The sequence below is a fragment of the Neopelma chrysocephalum genome, unplaced genomic scaffold (genome assembly GCF_003984885.1).
Source record: "Neopelma chrysocephalum unplaced genomic scaffold, ASM398488v2 Primary Assembly neopelma1_335, whole genome shotgun sequence".
Taxonomy (NCBI): domain Eukaryota; kingdom Metazoa; phylum Chordata; class Aves; order Passeriformes; family Pipridae; genus Neopelma; species Neopelma chrysocephalum.
This window is the reverse complement of record NW_020897998.1, coordinates 600,007-617,603: the sequence shown is the minus strand read 5'-3', so window position 1 is coordinate 617,603 and position 17,597 is coordinate 600,007. Positions and strand designations below refer to the sequence as shown.

The 17,597-nt window shown below is 53.1% G+C and overlaps 1 protein-coding gene and 1 long non-coding RNA gene across 2 annotated transcripts; one reads left to right on the top strand and one right to left on the bottom strand.

Moving 5' to 3' along the window:
• The first annotated feature begins 3,317 nt into the window (after window positions 1-3,317).
• On the top strand, window positions 3,318-16,771 carry ASB18 (ankyrin repeat and SOCS box containing 18). Its single transcript, XM_027705458.1, has 6 exons — window positions 3,318-3,471; window positions 5,928-6,424; window positions 7,484-7,751; window positions 14,487-14,985; window positions 15,571-15,684; window positions 16,354-16,771. The coding sequence occupies exons 2-6, from the start codon at window positions 6,184-6,186 to the stop codon at window positions 16,537-16,539; spliced, it is 1,308 nt and encodes a 435-aa protein (XP_027561259.1). The 5' UTR covers window positions 3,318-3,471; window positions 5,928-6,183; the 3' UTR covers window positions 16,540-16,771.
• LOC113978491 lies at window positions 8,250-14,002 on the bottom strand. Its single transcript, XR_003537592.1, has 3 exons — window positions 13,988-14,002; window positions 13,078-13,085; window positions 8,250-8,364 (listed from the first exon to the last, which is right to left on the bottom strand). It is a non-coding gene; the product is annotated as an uncharacterized LOC113978491 (long non-coding RNA).
• Window positions 16,772-17,597: the final 826 nt, after the last annotated feature.

The following is a 17,597-nucleotide window of genomic DNA, read 5'->3' as shown; positions in this document are numbered from 1 at the left end:
AGCCTTTCCTAGAGGTTTCCTTCCAGATGTGCACCTTTGAGAGGAAAAATCATTACGATCGCGAGCGATGGAACTCCTGGGGGATGTGGGGATCTCTGCAAGGTCCCTGCTGCCCCACTGACCTGCTCACGGAAAGGAGGAAAGGCCTCGTGATGAACAGCCACCGGTGGAGCAGCCACGTGGGGCAAGGACGGACATTTCCATCCCAGGCGCGTCATTTTTTGTCCCAGCTCCTGATGTTCTGAATCGTGCAAGGAGATGTCACCACACCTGCCCTCCCAAGGGCTCCTTCGTGGAGTGGGACTTTGGCTTTCTAAGTAAAAACAACTGGAGATCAAACTCCGGGGAGAAAAACAAACAAAAACACACACAAACAAACAAAAAGCTAGAAGGGAAAGAGAACAGGCTGAAACAAAAGGGAAAAAACGCCGAGAAAAACGATTTGGAGAGCAATGAAAATCTAGGCATCAGCCATTAAGACTGGATGGGCCAAACCCGGGTGAAAGCCTGAGGAGAGGTTAAGGGCTGGGTCCTATCCTGTCCTCCCCTGTGATTGGAGCAGTGAACAGGCCGGGAGATTAGCGGGAGATGGGAATCATGCAAACGAGCCTGCGGCCAGCAAAGCCATTATCCCCACTCGGCACAAAGTTTGGGAAGTTACACCCATCATTGTTCTAACTAATGGTGCACTCAGGCGGCTCCATCCCAAATGCAGCCCCCCAGCTCCCAAAAACCCTCTTAGGCAGCGAGGGGATGACGGGCAGGGAGAAATGCTAAAATGCTTCGGGCCAGCCTGACATTTGGAGCCTCGGTGGGGTCGTTTCCAAGCCCGATGGAAGCCTGTGCTGGAGTGGTGTCCCCCCATGTCAACCTGAAAACACGCAGCGGGGAACAGCCCCTCCTCTGCCACTGGGGCGGGTTGGAGGGTCACTGCTGTGGACACACATGGGCCCAAAACCTCCCCAGTCCTTACAGTGTCTTTTCTGGCCCAGCCAGAGCCCTAAAGCAGGGTCCTGCCCTGAGCCACCATTTCATTTTTGATTTACAAAGCCATCCCAGCTCCGTCACCACCACAAAGCTCTCAATTCCGGGATGTCTCCGACCTGCTGATGACATCCCCCCCCCTGCAGGCAACGTATCCCGCTCCAGGGGATAACAGGGACAGCCCAAGGTCCCGGCCCCCATCTTTGGCTGCCAGAAGCACCCGCACGCCCAGGGCAGGGCTGAGCTCAGGGAGGGCAGGGCTGGCAGCGGGTGATGTGCTGACAGCTCAGGGGGTGATGGATGGCCCAGATGCCGCAGCCGGGCCCCGGCTGCCTCATCCCAACCTGTAATTTCCAAGGAGGTGTTTCCAGCCCGTGCCCCACAAGTGATGGGAAGAGGGGGCAGGAGCGGGGGCAGAGCCGAACAAACCAGATGGGTCTGTCGTTAAGTGCAGCTGCACCAGGAGAGGTCGGAGTCTGAATGAATCGGGCAGAGTCCCCACTAATTAACGCTGACACGCAAAGTTCAGATCTGTCCACTGTTGAGGAATAAATCAATCCCCCAGAAATGGATATGGGCAACGAGGGAGAGCTGAGTTTGTTCTCCTGCATCCCAGAGGGCAAGTAATTATCTCCATAACTTTCCATAAATAACTTCCACGGCTACCTTACACTTTCAGGTGTCAAAAACTAATTATGCTCAGGAGGAAAACAGCACAGGACAGCAAGAAACCAAGTGAAGGACTTGTTGAAGCCCGTGGTGCCATCCAGTTCCTCTGCTTCTACCTCCCATTGCGCTGACAGTGGTGGTCCTGGTGGAATTCCAGCCAGGGAAGGGGGGGAATCTGCTTCAGTTTCCATCAATATGGGGAAAAGGACTGGGGTCTGAGTCCTGAGGTGCCCAGCACTGTCTCCTCATCCTGTAATCATTTAGAAGACTCTTTTTAGGTGGGCAGCCTGAGAGTGGTGGTGGTGACACGTGGCACGTCACACCCTTGGTGTCTCCCATCCCAGGAGGGAATTCTGCGTTATGGACCCTGCAAGGAGCCTCTGTTCCCTCCCACCTTCCCCCTCTACTTTCCTCCTCTGCAATCACATTCTCTCTCCTCTTCCCCAGGACCACAGCCCCCCATGTGATGCCGTGGTGGGACCCACAGGTCACCTGGCAAGGGTGGGAGTCACCCCCTGCACCAGCAGCTGTGGGAGAGCAGCGCTGGCTAAACAGAGAGCAAGCCCACAGAGCAGGGATGCTGAACCATCCCCTGCCTCAGTTCACCCACAGAAACACCCACACAGTCCTGCTAGCACTTTTTGGGGTGCTGAGGCCCTGGCACAGGTTGCCCAGAGAAGCTGTGGCTGCCCCTGGATCCCTGGAAGTGTCCAAGGCCAGGTTGGATGGGGCTTGGAGCAACCTGGGCTAGTGGAAGGTGTCCCTGCCCATGGCAGGGGGTAGAACTGGATGGGCTTCCAACCCAAACCATTCAGGATTCTATGAAAGCTTCATGTCTGCACCCAGTCATGCCACTCACCCAGAGCCTTTTGTGCCCAGTACCTTCTTTTGCCAAAGGGGCCCTAATATTTTAGGATAAAGGGAAAACAAACCCCACAACTTTTCCAGCCCCCATCACCTGGCCTCATAATTTAAAGGAGGCACATGATCAAGGGTCAGTCCGAGCTGGTTTTCCAGGCTGGCACATAGGGTGACATTCCATGAGCACATAACTCAGCGGTTAAATAATTGGGAGGGCTCCCCTTTGCTTTTAGAAGAGGATGTGCCCCAGGATTGAATTCCCAGGGGATAATTGACACAGCTGCAGCTCTTCAGCAGGGAGGTGGGGAGAAGGGAAGCCTTGTATTTTTAGTTAAGCTAAGGGCTATTTTTTTTTTATTCCTATAATTGATGGGAAAGGGGGGGGAAATTGTGCACAGTTATGAGAACTGGAAAGAGTTTGGGGGCTTTTTTCATTGAATTATTTACATCTGACAAAGAAGGGCCACTATAAACTAGCATAGCACAGACCCTTCCCATATTATATAGAGCTGTTAAAGGGAAATGTTTAAATATTATATAATTTCCAATAAAAACTGGACAAAATCAATGCAGCCTCGGGACAAGTTTATATTTCACTGGGCAGCAGTTTTCAAAGAAGAGCTGAGCAGCAGCAGCCCAGACATCTCTGCTCATGCAATTGCACCTGCAGAAGTATTTTTAGGGGAGGTACAAAGTGTGACTCCCCTCTCCCCAGGCACAGGGACGTGTGTCCTGGCAGTCCTTCATCCCATGGCCTGACCCAGCCACGTAACTGGGCAGTGCTGTCACATGGAGCCGGAAATATAAACGTGGGGACGAGTCAGGGGCAGGTTGGCTGTTTGCAAGGTGGCACCTGGCTCAGAGAGAGGAAACTGGACCTCACACCCGGACAGGGATGGTGATCCAGGGGCGATGAGCGAGCACCACCCAGGAGAGCCACCCTCACACCCCTCCCAGGTAGGCTTGGGCAGTGATGGCTCATCTTGTGGCGTGGTGGCATTGCCACCTGCCTGGACACCTCTCAGTCCCACAGCCACAGGGTGCCAGGGGGACGCAACCATCACAAGGACCCCATCTGAATTTTGGGGGGCAGGGGGTTATTAAGAAGGGGTACAAGCTTTAGATTGAGGAGGCAGTGCCACAGGCTGCCAGCCTCAGGCTCCTGCACCACGCTGGAAATTTCCCTGGAAAAATCATAATGATACTGTTCCCCACTGCCAGAGGGCAGCTGTACATGGAGGCAGTGATGCCAGGAGCTGTGCCCTCGGGCACACCTGCACTCACCGGATGGTTTAAGGCAGCCTCGTGGGTTTTTTGGAACCAGCAGGGTCAGTTACTTCAGGCTGTGATCTTCCTGGAGCAAGGACTAAGTGCAGTGGCAGCTGAGCCTGGGGAACAAGCTGGTGCTGAAGCTGCTTTGCTGCCGTGTGTCGTGCTCTTGCATGTGCCAGGAATGAGCTTTCCTTGTAATGGGAAGCCAGCGCAGACAATTTAAGTCATTATTAATAGATACACTTGATCTGAGGAAGGAAAATGCTTAATGTTTTGTTAAATGAGGTGTGCTCTGCAAACAGTGGAATGCAGGGAGAAGGCTCAGATGCTCCCCCCGCATTAGAGATTAATGAGTGCGAGGCCACCACTAACAAAGTGCTCATCCTCACCCATATCTGGGGCTCTGGGCTGTGCAGGAGCATCCCTACTGAAGGAAGGACACAGCAGGATGATCCCAGGCTTAATTCGTTGCAGGGAAATGTTTAAATATCAAACATTTAATATCCTTTGACCCTCAGGAGTGCTGTGAGCACAGGTGATGTGCCCAAGGCTGTGCAGCTCACCAGTGGCAGGGGAAAGGCTTCAGGGCTTCCAGCCTTTCTCCACCACCCAAAATCGCTGCCTAAAGGCAACAAGTAGTTTACAAGCAGTTGAACCCCTCCCATTTTTCTTCTAAACCCCATCAGGGACCTTCTCCCCCAACTCCTGGTCGGCCCCAGGATGCCCCACGGGTGTCCTGGGTGCCACCTCCTCTCTGCAGTAAATCACAGCTGCCTGTGCAGACATATTCCCCTTAAATCCACAGCAATATCGCTCCATCCTGACATCACTCCACTCCTGGGTGGAAACAGCACTTGGCTCAGCTGGCAGGAGCCCAGGTTCATGAGGGTTTATGTGCCACTCAGCTCCACGAGGACTTTTTCTCTCTACTCTCGCTGTCCCGGACTATTTTTAACCCCCTCCCTCAGCAAGGCTGTTAATCCTGTCCTTACCCGGACCCAAGATGTGAGTGATGTGTGCAAATCAATGCTGATTAAAGGGTTGGTGAGAAGGGCCACAGGGTGTTTCAGCACACTCTCAATGGCAGTTTAATGCCAGACACACACATACACACTTCCCTAGCAAAATTAGCCCATGTTTGATCGAGAAGGCCTGGGCTCCCTGCTAAATATAGCCAGGGAGGCGATCCCTGCTGTGGGAAGGTGATCCTTTGGCATGAGCAGGACATATGAAGGCAAGATTCCTCTTCATCACCTTGAAAATATTATAGGGTTGTTAGTCAGAGGAGAGGAAGAGCAAGGCAGGGCTGTGGAAACACAACCCAGGACAAGTTCCTGAGGAAAACGATCCCTGTCTGTGCCACTCCCTGAGTCTCCAAACCTCCGGCGCCAGCTGAAGGACCCCGGGGGATAAAACATCCCAGAGGGTGTCTTTCATAACAGAGCAATGACTTGAGGAGGTGGCTTAGCTATTACCAGAAGGGGGAATGGGCACAGAAAGGCTGGATGTAGCAGAATAGCAACAAGTGGTACAGGCAGAGAGAAAAATGAGGGAGTTGAAGGCTACAAACCAACCGAGCTGTTGTGGACAGCCAGGTGGGAATGCCAGCCTTGAGATCAAGGGGAAGAGAGGGAAAAATAGGGAAGACCACTTAGGTTGTGTCATCCAGAGCCTCCAAGTCATGAGATGCCAAGCTCTATTCTTGTCCCCACCATGGATTTCTCCCGTGACCTTGAGGGGAGGAGCCACAAGCTGCAGGGCAGCAGGAGCCGGGAATGCTCTGCTGGCATCAAATGGCAGGAGAGTCTGGGTGCTTTCCCTCTCCTATACAAGGCACTGTCTGGGAGAGCAGCTTCCCCTGCCAAAGCCCCAGGAGGATTTGTACCTCGCTGGTCTTTACATCCCTGCAATGACACCCTAGAATTTTAGGCTGGGCCACTAGCATGTTGCTCAGATTTTTCCATATAGCAACCACAAGACTGGAAAAGCATACGAGCACCTGAAAGAAAAAAAAATTGAGTGTTAGGTAGAGAAAAAAACACTTCCCAGAGGTCAGAGGACACAAATAAGGTTATATGGGGGGGGGCAGACAGCAGCTGACTCAATTTTTTTGTTTGTTTTTTTACTTCCCTAAACACCAGGCACCGTTTTCCCGCATCCTGCAAATAAACCAGCAATTTAATCCAAGAGGTGCTGCTGCAGCAGGGCCTGGTGACCGCCTGACCCTCATTGTACCCCCTGCCCATCAGCATCCCACCCTGCTGGAGTTATAAATACGACACAATACAGCCTTAACTGGATTATAATTAGACAATGAGCCCGGGAGGACAGAAACAATGAACTATATAAGCCGGTCTATCCTCCCAGCCAGGACCTGCACACACGGGAAACACTGGAATGGGTGACTTACCAGGACCTGCAATAGGAAAGCTGCGGATTTCCTCCCAGTTGGATTCGGAGCATCCTTTAACAGCTCATGTTCCTGTCACCAGGTTTTACACAGCCCTGGTCACGGGAGACCTGAGGAGCCTCGAGGTCCTGACTGACCGATACCATCAAGATGTCAACCTGGTTTTTGAGATCAGTAGAAATGAGCTGGAGTGGCAGGTGAAAAGCCAAGCATCTTATGGACTCTCAGGTACTTTTTCTTTAAAGGCCAGGCCAGAAAAAACTTTAAAATGGGTATTTACTAACCCTAAATAGAAGAGCTATGGCACATTCAAGTGCCTTAAGTGTTCCTGAGGTGGCTGGTTTCTGGTTAGCTGGCTGTGCCTGCAATTTTAACCATAAATATTCATCACTTTTAATATTTCCTCCTCTTCTGCATATACTAACCCACCAGAGGAGCAGGGAAGTGTAAAATCTGTGCATCCACATGATTTTTTCAGGTTGGGATTAGACACTCTGTTGCTTGGGAATGTTTGCAAGAGGGGTCACAGCCCAAATTCCTCATGCAGGGGCTCAGGAAGAGCAGCCTGGTCCTATGTGGGAGGAATAAGATGTTCCCAGGTTAGTGGTACCTGGTGCCTTCCCCGCTGAGATGCTGCTCAAAGTCCCAGGTGCTCCCAGAGCACCATGCTCAGTAGATTACTGATGGTCCCAGAGGTCCTGGAGCTGCTGGGAAATGCAACACCTCACTCTAGCTGTGCCCAAACCCAACACATCCCGTGCCCAGCCCAGCATCACCCTCCCAACATGCTCCCACCCGGCTTGGGTGCCTTCATTCCCAGCAAAGACAGCTTTTCCCTCCCTGGGGAATGGGTGAGCTGCTTTTTAGGCACACAGGGTGTCCCAGGCAGCTGGTTGCAGTCAGGGTTGTTGGCTTACCCAGCCCGTGCCCTGTGAAATCCTGGACATGGACGCACCCAGGGAATTTTGCTTCCTTTCTTGCCATTCTCGGTCCGAGCAGCCCCCAAGTGTAACGAGGCTCTTTGGAGCACCCAAAGCTGCCTGGGAGCAGAGGGAACAGCGGGCAGGGCTGGGTGTGGAGCTGGCCCAGCCGCAGGGCTCTGGGCAGGGGGTGGCAGCCCAGGTGACCCCGGGCAGGGCTGGGTGTGGAGGTGGCCCAGCCGCAGGGCTCTGGGCAGGGGGTGGCAGCCCAGGTGACCCCGGGCAGGGCTGGGTGTGGAGCTGGCCCAGCCGCAGGGCTGTGGGCAGGGGGTGGCAGCCCCGGTGACCCCGGTCCGTGCCCCCGCAGGTCTGTGGGCGCTGGAGCGGCGCTGGGAGCGGAGCACCCCGCTGTGCCTGGCCGCCCAGCACGGCCACCCCGCCGCCCTGCGACACCTGCTCCACCGCAGAGCCCACCCCGACCTGGCCCCGGGGCCGCGGGGACCCCTGCACGAGGCCTGCCGGGGGGCACACACCGACTGCGTGGAGCTGCTGCTGGAGCACCGGGCGGACCCCAACCTGCGCGGCGAGGACGGGCTGGCCCCGCTGCACCTCTGCACCACCCAGCACTCCCTGGGGTAAGGACCGGGGCTCCCATCGGCAACTCTGCTGATGCCATGCCTGGGAATCCTCAAGGCCAGGTTGGACGGGGCTTGGAGCAACCTGGGCTGGTGGAAGGTGCCCCTGCCCATGGTGAGGGGTGGGACTGGATGAGCTTTAAGGTCCCTTCCAAACCAAAACCATTCTGAGACTCCATTCACACACCCCAGTGGTGTTGCCCATGGGGTGTAAAAAAGATGCTATGATCCATGGCAAGGCTTCCCACGTGCTCCCACATGTTCCAGCTCCATCAGCAGAGACAAAAAAAGGACATTTTAGTGCCAGGCTTGTTGCACAGCCCAAGTCTCCTTCCCACAGGCAGGAGCAACCCAGCCTCACATGCCTTTTCTCCCTCCTCTGTTCTATTAGTCCTGCAATCAGTGTGTTCCACATCCCAGGTCCAGCACACTCTCCCCAGGAGATGCTCAGGATGGTTCCAGTCATGGGACACACGTCATCCCAGCCTCCTGCGCTTTTCCTTTTTTTTTTATAAAGAACTCGGTCACTTGATGTCCTGATGGAACTGCTTAGGGCCATGGTGAATTCCATCACCTGGCAGCTTCCATGGAAAGCCACCCTGGCTTCAATCCTCTCCCCTTCAGGCAACGGGTGGTGAAAGCAAAGTTCCCACTGCAGGTCCAACACATCATGGACCAGGTCACAGGGAAAGTGCTCTGAAGAAGGAAAGCAGCCAGAGAGGAAAGGATCTGCAGATTTGCAGATGTAAATATCTTGATCCCAGCTTGTAAATAAGAGTCTCTGCAAGATGGCCAAAAATCAAGTATTAATCAAGTTTTGATTCAGCCAAAAATCTAGGGGTGAATCAAACACATCCTTGGTGTGATGAGGGTTGGAAGGAGCAGGATAGATAAGGGAGGATGCTACGAGAAGCCCTCATTGTTAATAAGGAGCTGGCTTTAATTCCTTCACCTGAGCTCCCTTTAGACCTTAAAGTTTCAGTCTCCAGACTCCAAGCCATGATAAATTCCCTGTGATTCCATGATTTTAGGCTTCACCAGTCTGCTCTCCCCCCGAAGGGATGGGGCAACCAAACCAACCTGTGTGTGGAGAGGACCCCGTGGCCCACAGAGGTCCAGGTGTCCTGGTTTTGGCCAGCTGATTCCAAGCTTGGAAAAAAATCTGTATCTCCATAAAAAACGAGCCGTTGCCACGGATTTGCATGTTCTGTTCCCCTGGAAGCTGGAGGGGGATGGCAGGTGAGGCAGCACATGGCAACACGGGGATCAGACAGAGCCAACGTGGAAACAGCTGAGTTATAAAGCCCTTGAATATTGGGGCTTTATAATGGAAATGCTGAGAGACCCTTAACTACGCCCGGCGCTACAGGGGCTTCTGCAATAACTAAGCCAACTCCCTTGAAAGATCAAAAATTAATAGACATTTCAGACAGGTTTTGAGGTTTCGACCACTGCTTTTCAGTCGCAAAGACTTTGCTAAAGTTAGAGACTGAGGAGGTCAAGCTTTAGGTAACACAAACATTTCCTCTTTGATTAGGGGGAGACTACTTTACCTCGCCTTCTTTTTTTTTATTTTATTATTTTTTTCGTTGAGTAGTAGATTTTAGGTCATCCTTAATTTTTTACTGACAATAAAGAGCAGGTCATTGACCTACATAGAGAGCTATTTTATTTTTCTCCCTCTCGATAACAATGGCCAGAACACCTATGTGCCAGGTTCTTCTGTATTCCCATATACTCGGCAATTCACCATGGGGGCAGGACTTAAAACCTTTGAGCCTCTCAGTGACTGGGATAAAAAAAATTATCTGGGCTTCCTTCCAGCCATTTGAGCTTCAGAATCCATGAGATTTCAACAAAAAGGATATCAGAGCTTTAATCTAGGAGCTTTTTGAAGAGATGGAAAAAAAAGTTCCAGTAAAGTTCAGTCTTACCTTCTTCACTTTAGGAGCTGTTCATGCCAACGTCGGCCTATTTAGTAGAGTTCCTCTCCTTGACCTCTTTTTTACAGCCGAGATAATTAACATGGTGGGGTAAGATGAGTCTCTAAATTCACTGCACTCTCTCCCCGGCGCTCTCCCTTTTCCCTCTTAAAGCTGGGATGATTAAAGGAGTCTGCCTTTATTGGCACCCCGAAAAAAAATAAAATAAAAATAATTGAGGGGGAGAGGAAGAGTCTCGGCGGTGCCAGGGAGGGAAGAGCAGGCGTGGGGTGGTGGGAAGGCACATGGCAGGGATGCAGGACATGGCTCCCACCTCCCATCACGGTGCCAGACACCACCATGTCTGTGGAGTCCTCTTTCAGAGCTGGGAGTCTCCCTGAACATCCCAGGTTTCCCGTGAGACCAGGGAGAGCCTACCTGGAGAGAAATCCAGCCTTCCACAGAGGGAAGAGGGTTCAGTCAAGCCAAGGGGTGGGAAAAGATGTCACCCCTACCTCCAGGCAACTCGAGCTTATGGCTGAGCGTTCACTTCTTCAAGCTTTCACTCCACCCTGGGAGCTGAAACCAGAGGGATCTTCCTGCCCCGAGCCTCCAGCGCTGAGGGATGGGGCATAAATGATGGGATGAGTCCAGGCAGGAGGCCAGTCCAAGGGGCTCTATGCAAGGATTGATGGGGTAGGGAGTGAGCACAAGAGCTGCCAGAGACAGGGTGGGTTTTGCTCAGGGGGAGTGTTGGATGAGGGAAGCTCATCATGGGAGGAATTGGGAGCAAACGGGAGCCAAGCAGGAAAGCAGGTACCTAAAAAGGCAACATGGTCAAGATCAGGCTCCCAGACACCAGGGAGATGGGTACAGACCTGGTGGTGCAGTCCGTGGCACTCTCCAGCTATTCCAGCACCATCCTAGACCCACTGTTCCTTCTGGCTGTGGGAAATAAGCATTACTACAAATAAAAAAACCCCAGAGATTTGAAAAATCAGCATTTAGCATCATCTACGGCTAAACCTCATCCTCTGCTCTGTTCAGCCTTGCTAAAGACAAAACTCAGAGCATTTGGAGCCATTGTTTTGGGAAGTGATCATCCCACCGGGCAAAACCAGCTCCTTCCTGGGTCTTGAGCAAGAAACAAGGAGCCCAAAAGCAGGGGCAGGGCTGACCCTGCTCCCTACAGGTGTGTCAACACGAGGGTTCTTACATACGAGCCTTGTCCGGCCCCAGGGAGAGGGGGAAAAACAAACTGGAGGCTTTTCCTTAAGAAAACTGGGCATCTGAGTGGGTTTTTGGGACAGGAATTTTCCTTCGGGCTCCGCTGCCCCAACCTCCTGCTCCTCCTGCTGGTCATTCATAGCATCCCATTTAAAGCTGAATCCCACTTTCCCAGCCTGGGCATTTTTCATCTCCACCTGAGCTACGGGCAGGAGCCATCCTGGCAGTGGGATGGCAACGGGCACATCCCGCCCTGGCTCTATGGGTGGGTGAAGAAGGAAAATCAAACCCAAATCATTTTCTCCTGTTTATTTGAGCCAGGAGCTCAGCACGAGGCAAACCAACACCAGTCACCACAGATTTATTTTAACCTGACAAGTGCCCTGCCCAAGCAAGGAGGCTTTCAGATGTGTTACCCATCACCTGCAAATGAGTTGGGAAGGGTTTGGAAGTGAGTCTAAGTTAGCCAAAATTAGGTACCAGGCTGGATGGAAAACAAGCTTGCTTGCTTTGCCACTGTGCCTCTGAATTTCTGCTGAGCTAAACCTAAAACCAGACTAAGTATATTCTTTCAGTATTCCCAGAAAATTGGAGAGGAGCCCTTAAAAGAGCATCAAGCCATCACTAGGCCTTATCTAATGGGATTTTAGTCTACTCTGATGGCAAAAAAAACAAAGAAGTCAGAAATGCTGGTGGAGTGTTAGAGCATACGAATTCATGCAGAGAGATTTTAAAGGTTAAAAAGAGTATCTACCCAGAACCTGCTGATGCCCTGCCATCCAAGCAGGAGGCACCCTTTCCATGCACCAGAAGAGATCACCTCATATTTACAGTTCCTTACGAACATTCCCTCTTTGCAGAGGGAGGAGCACCCAGGGGGAAAATTCAATATAAGCTGACTATAAACTTTCTTCCAACAAGTTGGACTTTGAACTTGACAACCGAAATGAATAACCCCTCAGTTAAGCAGCACCTGGAAAGGATGGCATTTCCACAGAAGAACGTTTGGGATGTCTAGCAGGAGGTCAAGAGGAATCAATCTCCCTGAATTTAATTCTATGTAAGGGAAAACCTCATGGCACAGGGAAGCTGCTGGGCTGGAGGAGCTGGATACAGCTCCTGGCTTTGCCAATCCATGTTGTACCACCCTTCACCTGGAAATTAAGGGCAGAAGAATATTCCACTGTCTTACCCATGCAGGTGGAAATCTTCAGTCTGGGCACTCTCCAAAACCAGGGTGATGCTTATGCTCTGGGCACAGCCACCTCCTCCCCTGGGAAGGAGCAGGGGTGTTTTAAGTGTGATCTATTAAAAAAACATAGAACAAAAGGGGATTTTTCTCATGCACCTGGCTGCTGCATTTTTGCAGTCAAGTCAGAAATGGGTTTTTTCTCCATTTTTCCCTGCAGAACCATCCCTTATTTTTTCCTTGAATACATTATTTTTATTAGGTGCCATTATTAGGGTGCCAGACCTACCTGTGACATTAGGATTAAGCTAATCTGGAGAGGTCCCAAGAGAATCATTATAATTAGGGCTACAAATTCCTTGCTGACAAGGACGGACAAGACTAGTAAATGTAATGGAGTGACTGAGTGATTTGCTCTAATAACAGATTCCCTCTGACAAAGTTGTACCCACCAGCAGCAGACAGCCAGCCCCCCAAAACCCTCAGTGAGATAAGCCATTGCTTGAGAAAGAGATTCAACCTCCTACAGAGTAAAAAGGGAATTGTAAAGTAAGGATCTGGTGATTTTGGGGCTGGCACAACCCAACCTTGATCAGCTCCCCCACAACCACATCCCCAGCAGAGCCCATCCACAGCGGATGCCTCTGGTGAGGACCAGTGAGGGCTGGCACATCTGGGAGAATTACACCTGCCCAGGCTGCAGGAGCGACCTGGCCCCACAGATCCTGCAGAAATTATTTTCCTGGCAAACTCAGGCTTGATAAGCACGAGAAAAGGAGCCCAAGGAGGTTTTTGTAAACCCTGCACTGACAAGGACAGTGGATGTCTCACCAGCTCCCATCAAATCATGGGGGAGGTGATGCTGCAGGTCCAGAAAGAGTCAAATGTATTATCATTATTATTATTATATCATTAATTTATTATTGTCATTGTCCCCACATATGGTAGCGTTCACCTGTGCCAGGAAAAACAAACAATATCCTGGCACCGTCCTTCCTCCCTGGGGCTCCTCTTCTTTCCCATCCCTGCTGCTGGAAGTATCAAGCTGGGACTTCCCTCCCCCCTCAGCTCCCCATCCTTTTGCTTCTGTGTCAGCCCAGAACTTCACTCAGGGCTCTGGTGACACCTGGGCTAATAGAAAAGCTTATTAGAGGAAAATTAAAGAGACAGGGAGGGTTTAAAGGCTTATGCTCCTCCCTAGACTCCAGCCAGCCACTGCTGAGGCTTCCCGAAGGATGGCTCTCCTCACCTCCCTGGCAGCATCTCTTGGGAAACACGAGCTCGCGCGTATTCAAGGTCCAGCTTAGCTGGCACGTGGCTCTGCCCCCTCCAAAAATCACCCCCTCTGTGCCACAGCAACGAGCTGAGCGCCGCGCGGGTGAACCCGGCTGCCGACAGCCCTGCCCGGGCGGTGACATTGAGCCGCGCCGGCCCCGGCGGCTCCCGGCAGGAGAGGGAGCAGTCACTTTGATTCATTCAGACTGCCCGATCACATCCGTTTACTCACACACACACACCGAAAAAAAATAAAATAACCCCCCATCAGGGCACAGCAACCGTCTGTAACCCCCATCCACTGTCAGAAGGATGCAGGCAGAAGGCTCTGATGAGAACTGGTGTCCCCACTTTGCAGCAGCCGCGACCCCTCTTTGCACCCAGGCACGGTGATGTTAGAGGCGGGATTGATTGCCTTGATTTAGTCCTCCTGGGAACTGCAGGTGATGCTGCTCCTTCATCACCGGGTGCCAAACAAGCCACCAAAACTCATTTCTGCAGAGTTAAACCATGTGCAAAGGTGTTTCTTTTCAGGGTAGGCAGAAAACCAGGACTAGGACTTCAACTCCATGATCCTTGTGGGTCCCTTCCAACTCAGGATATTCCGTGATTCTGTGAAACACAACCCTTCAGTCCTTTCTGGGGCAGGAGCCCAACACAAGTGTTTGTGTCCCTTAAAGGGAAAAAGAGAATCCATTTTTATACCCAAGCAAGTGGACCTAGGAGGGTGGGACCCTGGGGGGTCAGGGGGGGTCAAAGTGGTCAAGAATGGTCAAGGTGGTCAAAGATGGTCAAAGTGGTCCAGGATAGTCAATCTGGTCAATCTGGTCAATCTGGTCAAGGACAGTCAAGGCGATCAAGGATGACCATTCATGAATGATGCTGCTCAAGGGCAAGAGGGACACATTGCCCAAACCACCATTACCCCCACTGTGGAGGGCACCAGGACACAGTGCCACCCTCCCCAGCCTCTGCTGCTCCCTCCCAAAATCCTCGAGCGCCACAACTCCAGCTCCGACACGGCCTCCACCCTCACCCCACACCGCCTCCCCCTGTGACCCCTCACGGTTCCCGCTCCAGCCCGCCCTGGCGGTGCCCCCTCAGCCTCCCCCCTCCGTGCAGGTGTGCCAGGCTGCTGCTGAGGCACGGGGCCGCCGTGGACCTGCCGAGCGCGGCGTGCGGGGAGACGGCTCTGCACGTGGCGGCCCGGCACGGCCTCAGCGACCACGCGCGGCTCTACCTGCGACGCGGGGCCCACGTGGACGCGCGCAACGCCCGGGGGGAGACGGCCCTGGGCATCCTCTGTGCCATGGCTCCCGGGGCCGGCGAGGATCACCTGGAGCTGTGCCGGCTGCTGGTGGCCCACGGCGCCCGCGTGGACGCGCGGGACGAGGCGCGGAGGAGCCCCCTGCACGGGGCGTGCGGGGCGGCCCAGGCCGGCCTGGCGCGGTTCCTGCTGCTGCGCGGGGCCGACGTCAACGCCATCGACTACGACGGCCTGAGCCCGCTGGGCCTCGCCCTGCAGAGCGCGGCCTCCAGGGCCCGGCGGCGGCCGCACCTCACCGTCCAGCTGCTGCTCAACCACGGCTCCCAGAGGATATGCCCCCCCGCCTTCCTCAAGGTACTGGCCCCAAAACGGCCCCCGCGCGCGTGGGATTTCACTGTTGGGGTCGGGGTGCTTTGGGAAACAAAAGGATGGGGTGTGGGAGGATTTGGGAGTCCGGGCAGGGGAGCGGGCAGTGGTGCTGGGGCTGGTGGTGCTGCTGGGAATGATGGAAATGAAACCTTGGCGTGGTGTGGCAGTGCGTGGAGCAGGCAGGGCAAAGGGCAGGGTGCAGCCAGCACGGCTCTCAGGGGTCGGCAAGGAGGATGTTTTCCTGCCTGGGGAATATCAGAGACAGGCTTGGTACATCAGCCACCGGTGCAGTCGCCTCATGGCTCTGCATTCCATTGATTTTACATCAAATAATAAAGAAAATATGATCCTGGCTTGTCACGCACCAGCCAAAAATGCAAACAAGAATCACGGGCTGCATCCAGAGGAACAAGTGCCTCAACAAGGCAGCTCTTCCCACTACTTCACAAATGGGGAAAGATCTCCAAAATGTGCCAGGAGAAACCCTAACCCCGCCTCATCCTGGCATGGTGAATGTTCTCCCCTCTGGGACCTGCCTCTCTGTGTGACCCTCCCTTTGCCCATGGGTAGGTGCTGAGGTCCTGTGCGGCCGTACCAGAGGTCATCGAGGTCCTCTTCAATTCCTACTCACAAATCCCCGTCTCCCAGGAGTGGGCCGAGGCCGTGCCAGAGGAGGTGTTCCAGGTGAGACAGTGCCGGGCTTTGGCAGGGATGGCTGAGGCCCAAGGAGGGGGTTTACCCACAAAATGGGTTTTTTTCCCCACCCAAACTTCACTTGGATGGGGAAAAAAAAAATTGGAATAGTCCCCAGAGCACCATGGCACACCTGATTCATCCAGGTTTGCATCCCTTTAGCTCCATCGACATCAAAACCCACATCCCTGCCCAGCCTGCAATAAAATCCACTGCCAGCATCTGCAAGTGACCCTGGAGCCAGAGCACTGCCCAGCAGGAGCCCACAAGACTCATTCTGATTTGAAAAAGCTCGTTCCTGGACAAGCAACAGGTCTGGCCAGCCCGCTCTGGCACCATCCGTGATGGCTTTCCCATCTCAGAAACAGGGTCTCTTCTCCAAGGGCTTCCCATGGGAATGGTGCTGCCAGTGGCCATGAGGGCACCCTCCCCACGAGGGCAGCTTTCTCCACGTGCTTCCACAGGGGAATTCCTCACCCAACCCTTGCTTGTGGGGCTGTGTCAGTGCATGGACCCCTTAACGCCCAGGCACATGTGGGTTCCTTACTGCTGTCCCTTCAATCTTCATCCTAGATATCCTAGATATCCTAGAATATCTCCACCTTGCTTGGTAATCAGGAAAAAACTGAAGTGCCGCCCCTGTTCCCCCTCTGTCTGCAGCAGCACCAGCGGTTCTACAGGTCCCTTTTGCAGCTGGCGGGCGCCGTGCGGTGCCTGCAGCACTTGTGCCGCTCCGCCATCCGGAAAAACCTGGGCAGCAGGTGCCACAGCCTCATCCCTCTGCTGCCCGTGCCCAAGGCTCTGCGGGAATACCTGCTGCTGGAGCCCGAAGGAGTCGTGCTCTGAAGGAGCAGATCCACGTCCAAGTGCAGCCCTGCCTTCCCTGCCCGGAGCAGGGCAGCATCCGTTCCCGTCAGCCGAGCCAGGGAGCGCCGCTTCCCCTGATAGATGGATGTTTTCCAGGGATTTATAATGTAACTAAAATGTGCTTTCGCCTGTAACTTTGTATAGATTTTTTTCTCTAATTGTGCTTTAAATAGATTATAAAGAGTAATAAAATGATTAGTAGCTGTTGGGAGCCAGCTGCAGATATGAATAATGCTCATTATAGAGGATCCCTGCAAAGCAGGGGGGCTGCTCAGGTGTGCAAAGGCAAGCAGGTCACTCCCATCAGCCCACATGGGTATCAAATCCCCTTGGATAAACCTCACACAAGCAGCACTGGCACCAGAGGTGCAGCGTGGAAGCCCTTAGCAGGATGCAATATCCAGGGGCATTAATATAGACCTTAAAATAGACAAAAAAGTCTATTTTTTAATGTAGAAGGCACCAAGAAAGTGCTGGTTATTCCACACTGGAGGGGGTGACACAGCTCCCCATATCTCCTGGCTTCCCACAACCCATAGAATGCACCAACACTGGCCATACCCATCATGCCTATCACTGTTCCCAGGCTGGCACATGAAAGGGTTGGAAAACCCAGTGGCAGGAGTTTGGGCTTTCATTTCCCACAGTGACTCAGCCGAAGGCACCGGGAGGAGCGAGGATTTGTTTTTCCCAGACCCTCAGCCTCCCCAGATTAATTCCTGTTGAACCAAAGCATGTGCACATGTGTGTCCCTTGGAAGAACAGCTGTGCTCATGCCAGCAGCTCTACCACAGCACTCACCAAATCCTTCCACTGCTTAATTACACTCATTTGGGGTTTTTATATATATATATAAAAATACCTCATTTTGCATGTTTGGCTGGACTTTGCACCAGCACCTGGCCCTATCGTGGCTTGTGTATGGGATGCGGGCAGCATCCCTGGCTCCCGGGGCTGCTGCCTGTGGAGTGTGGAAATGGGGAGGAAAAAGAAATTCCTCCCTCCTCCAGCTTCCACCTGCTGCTTCCGCAGCATCC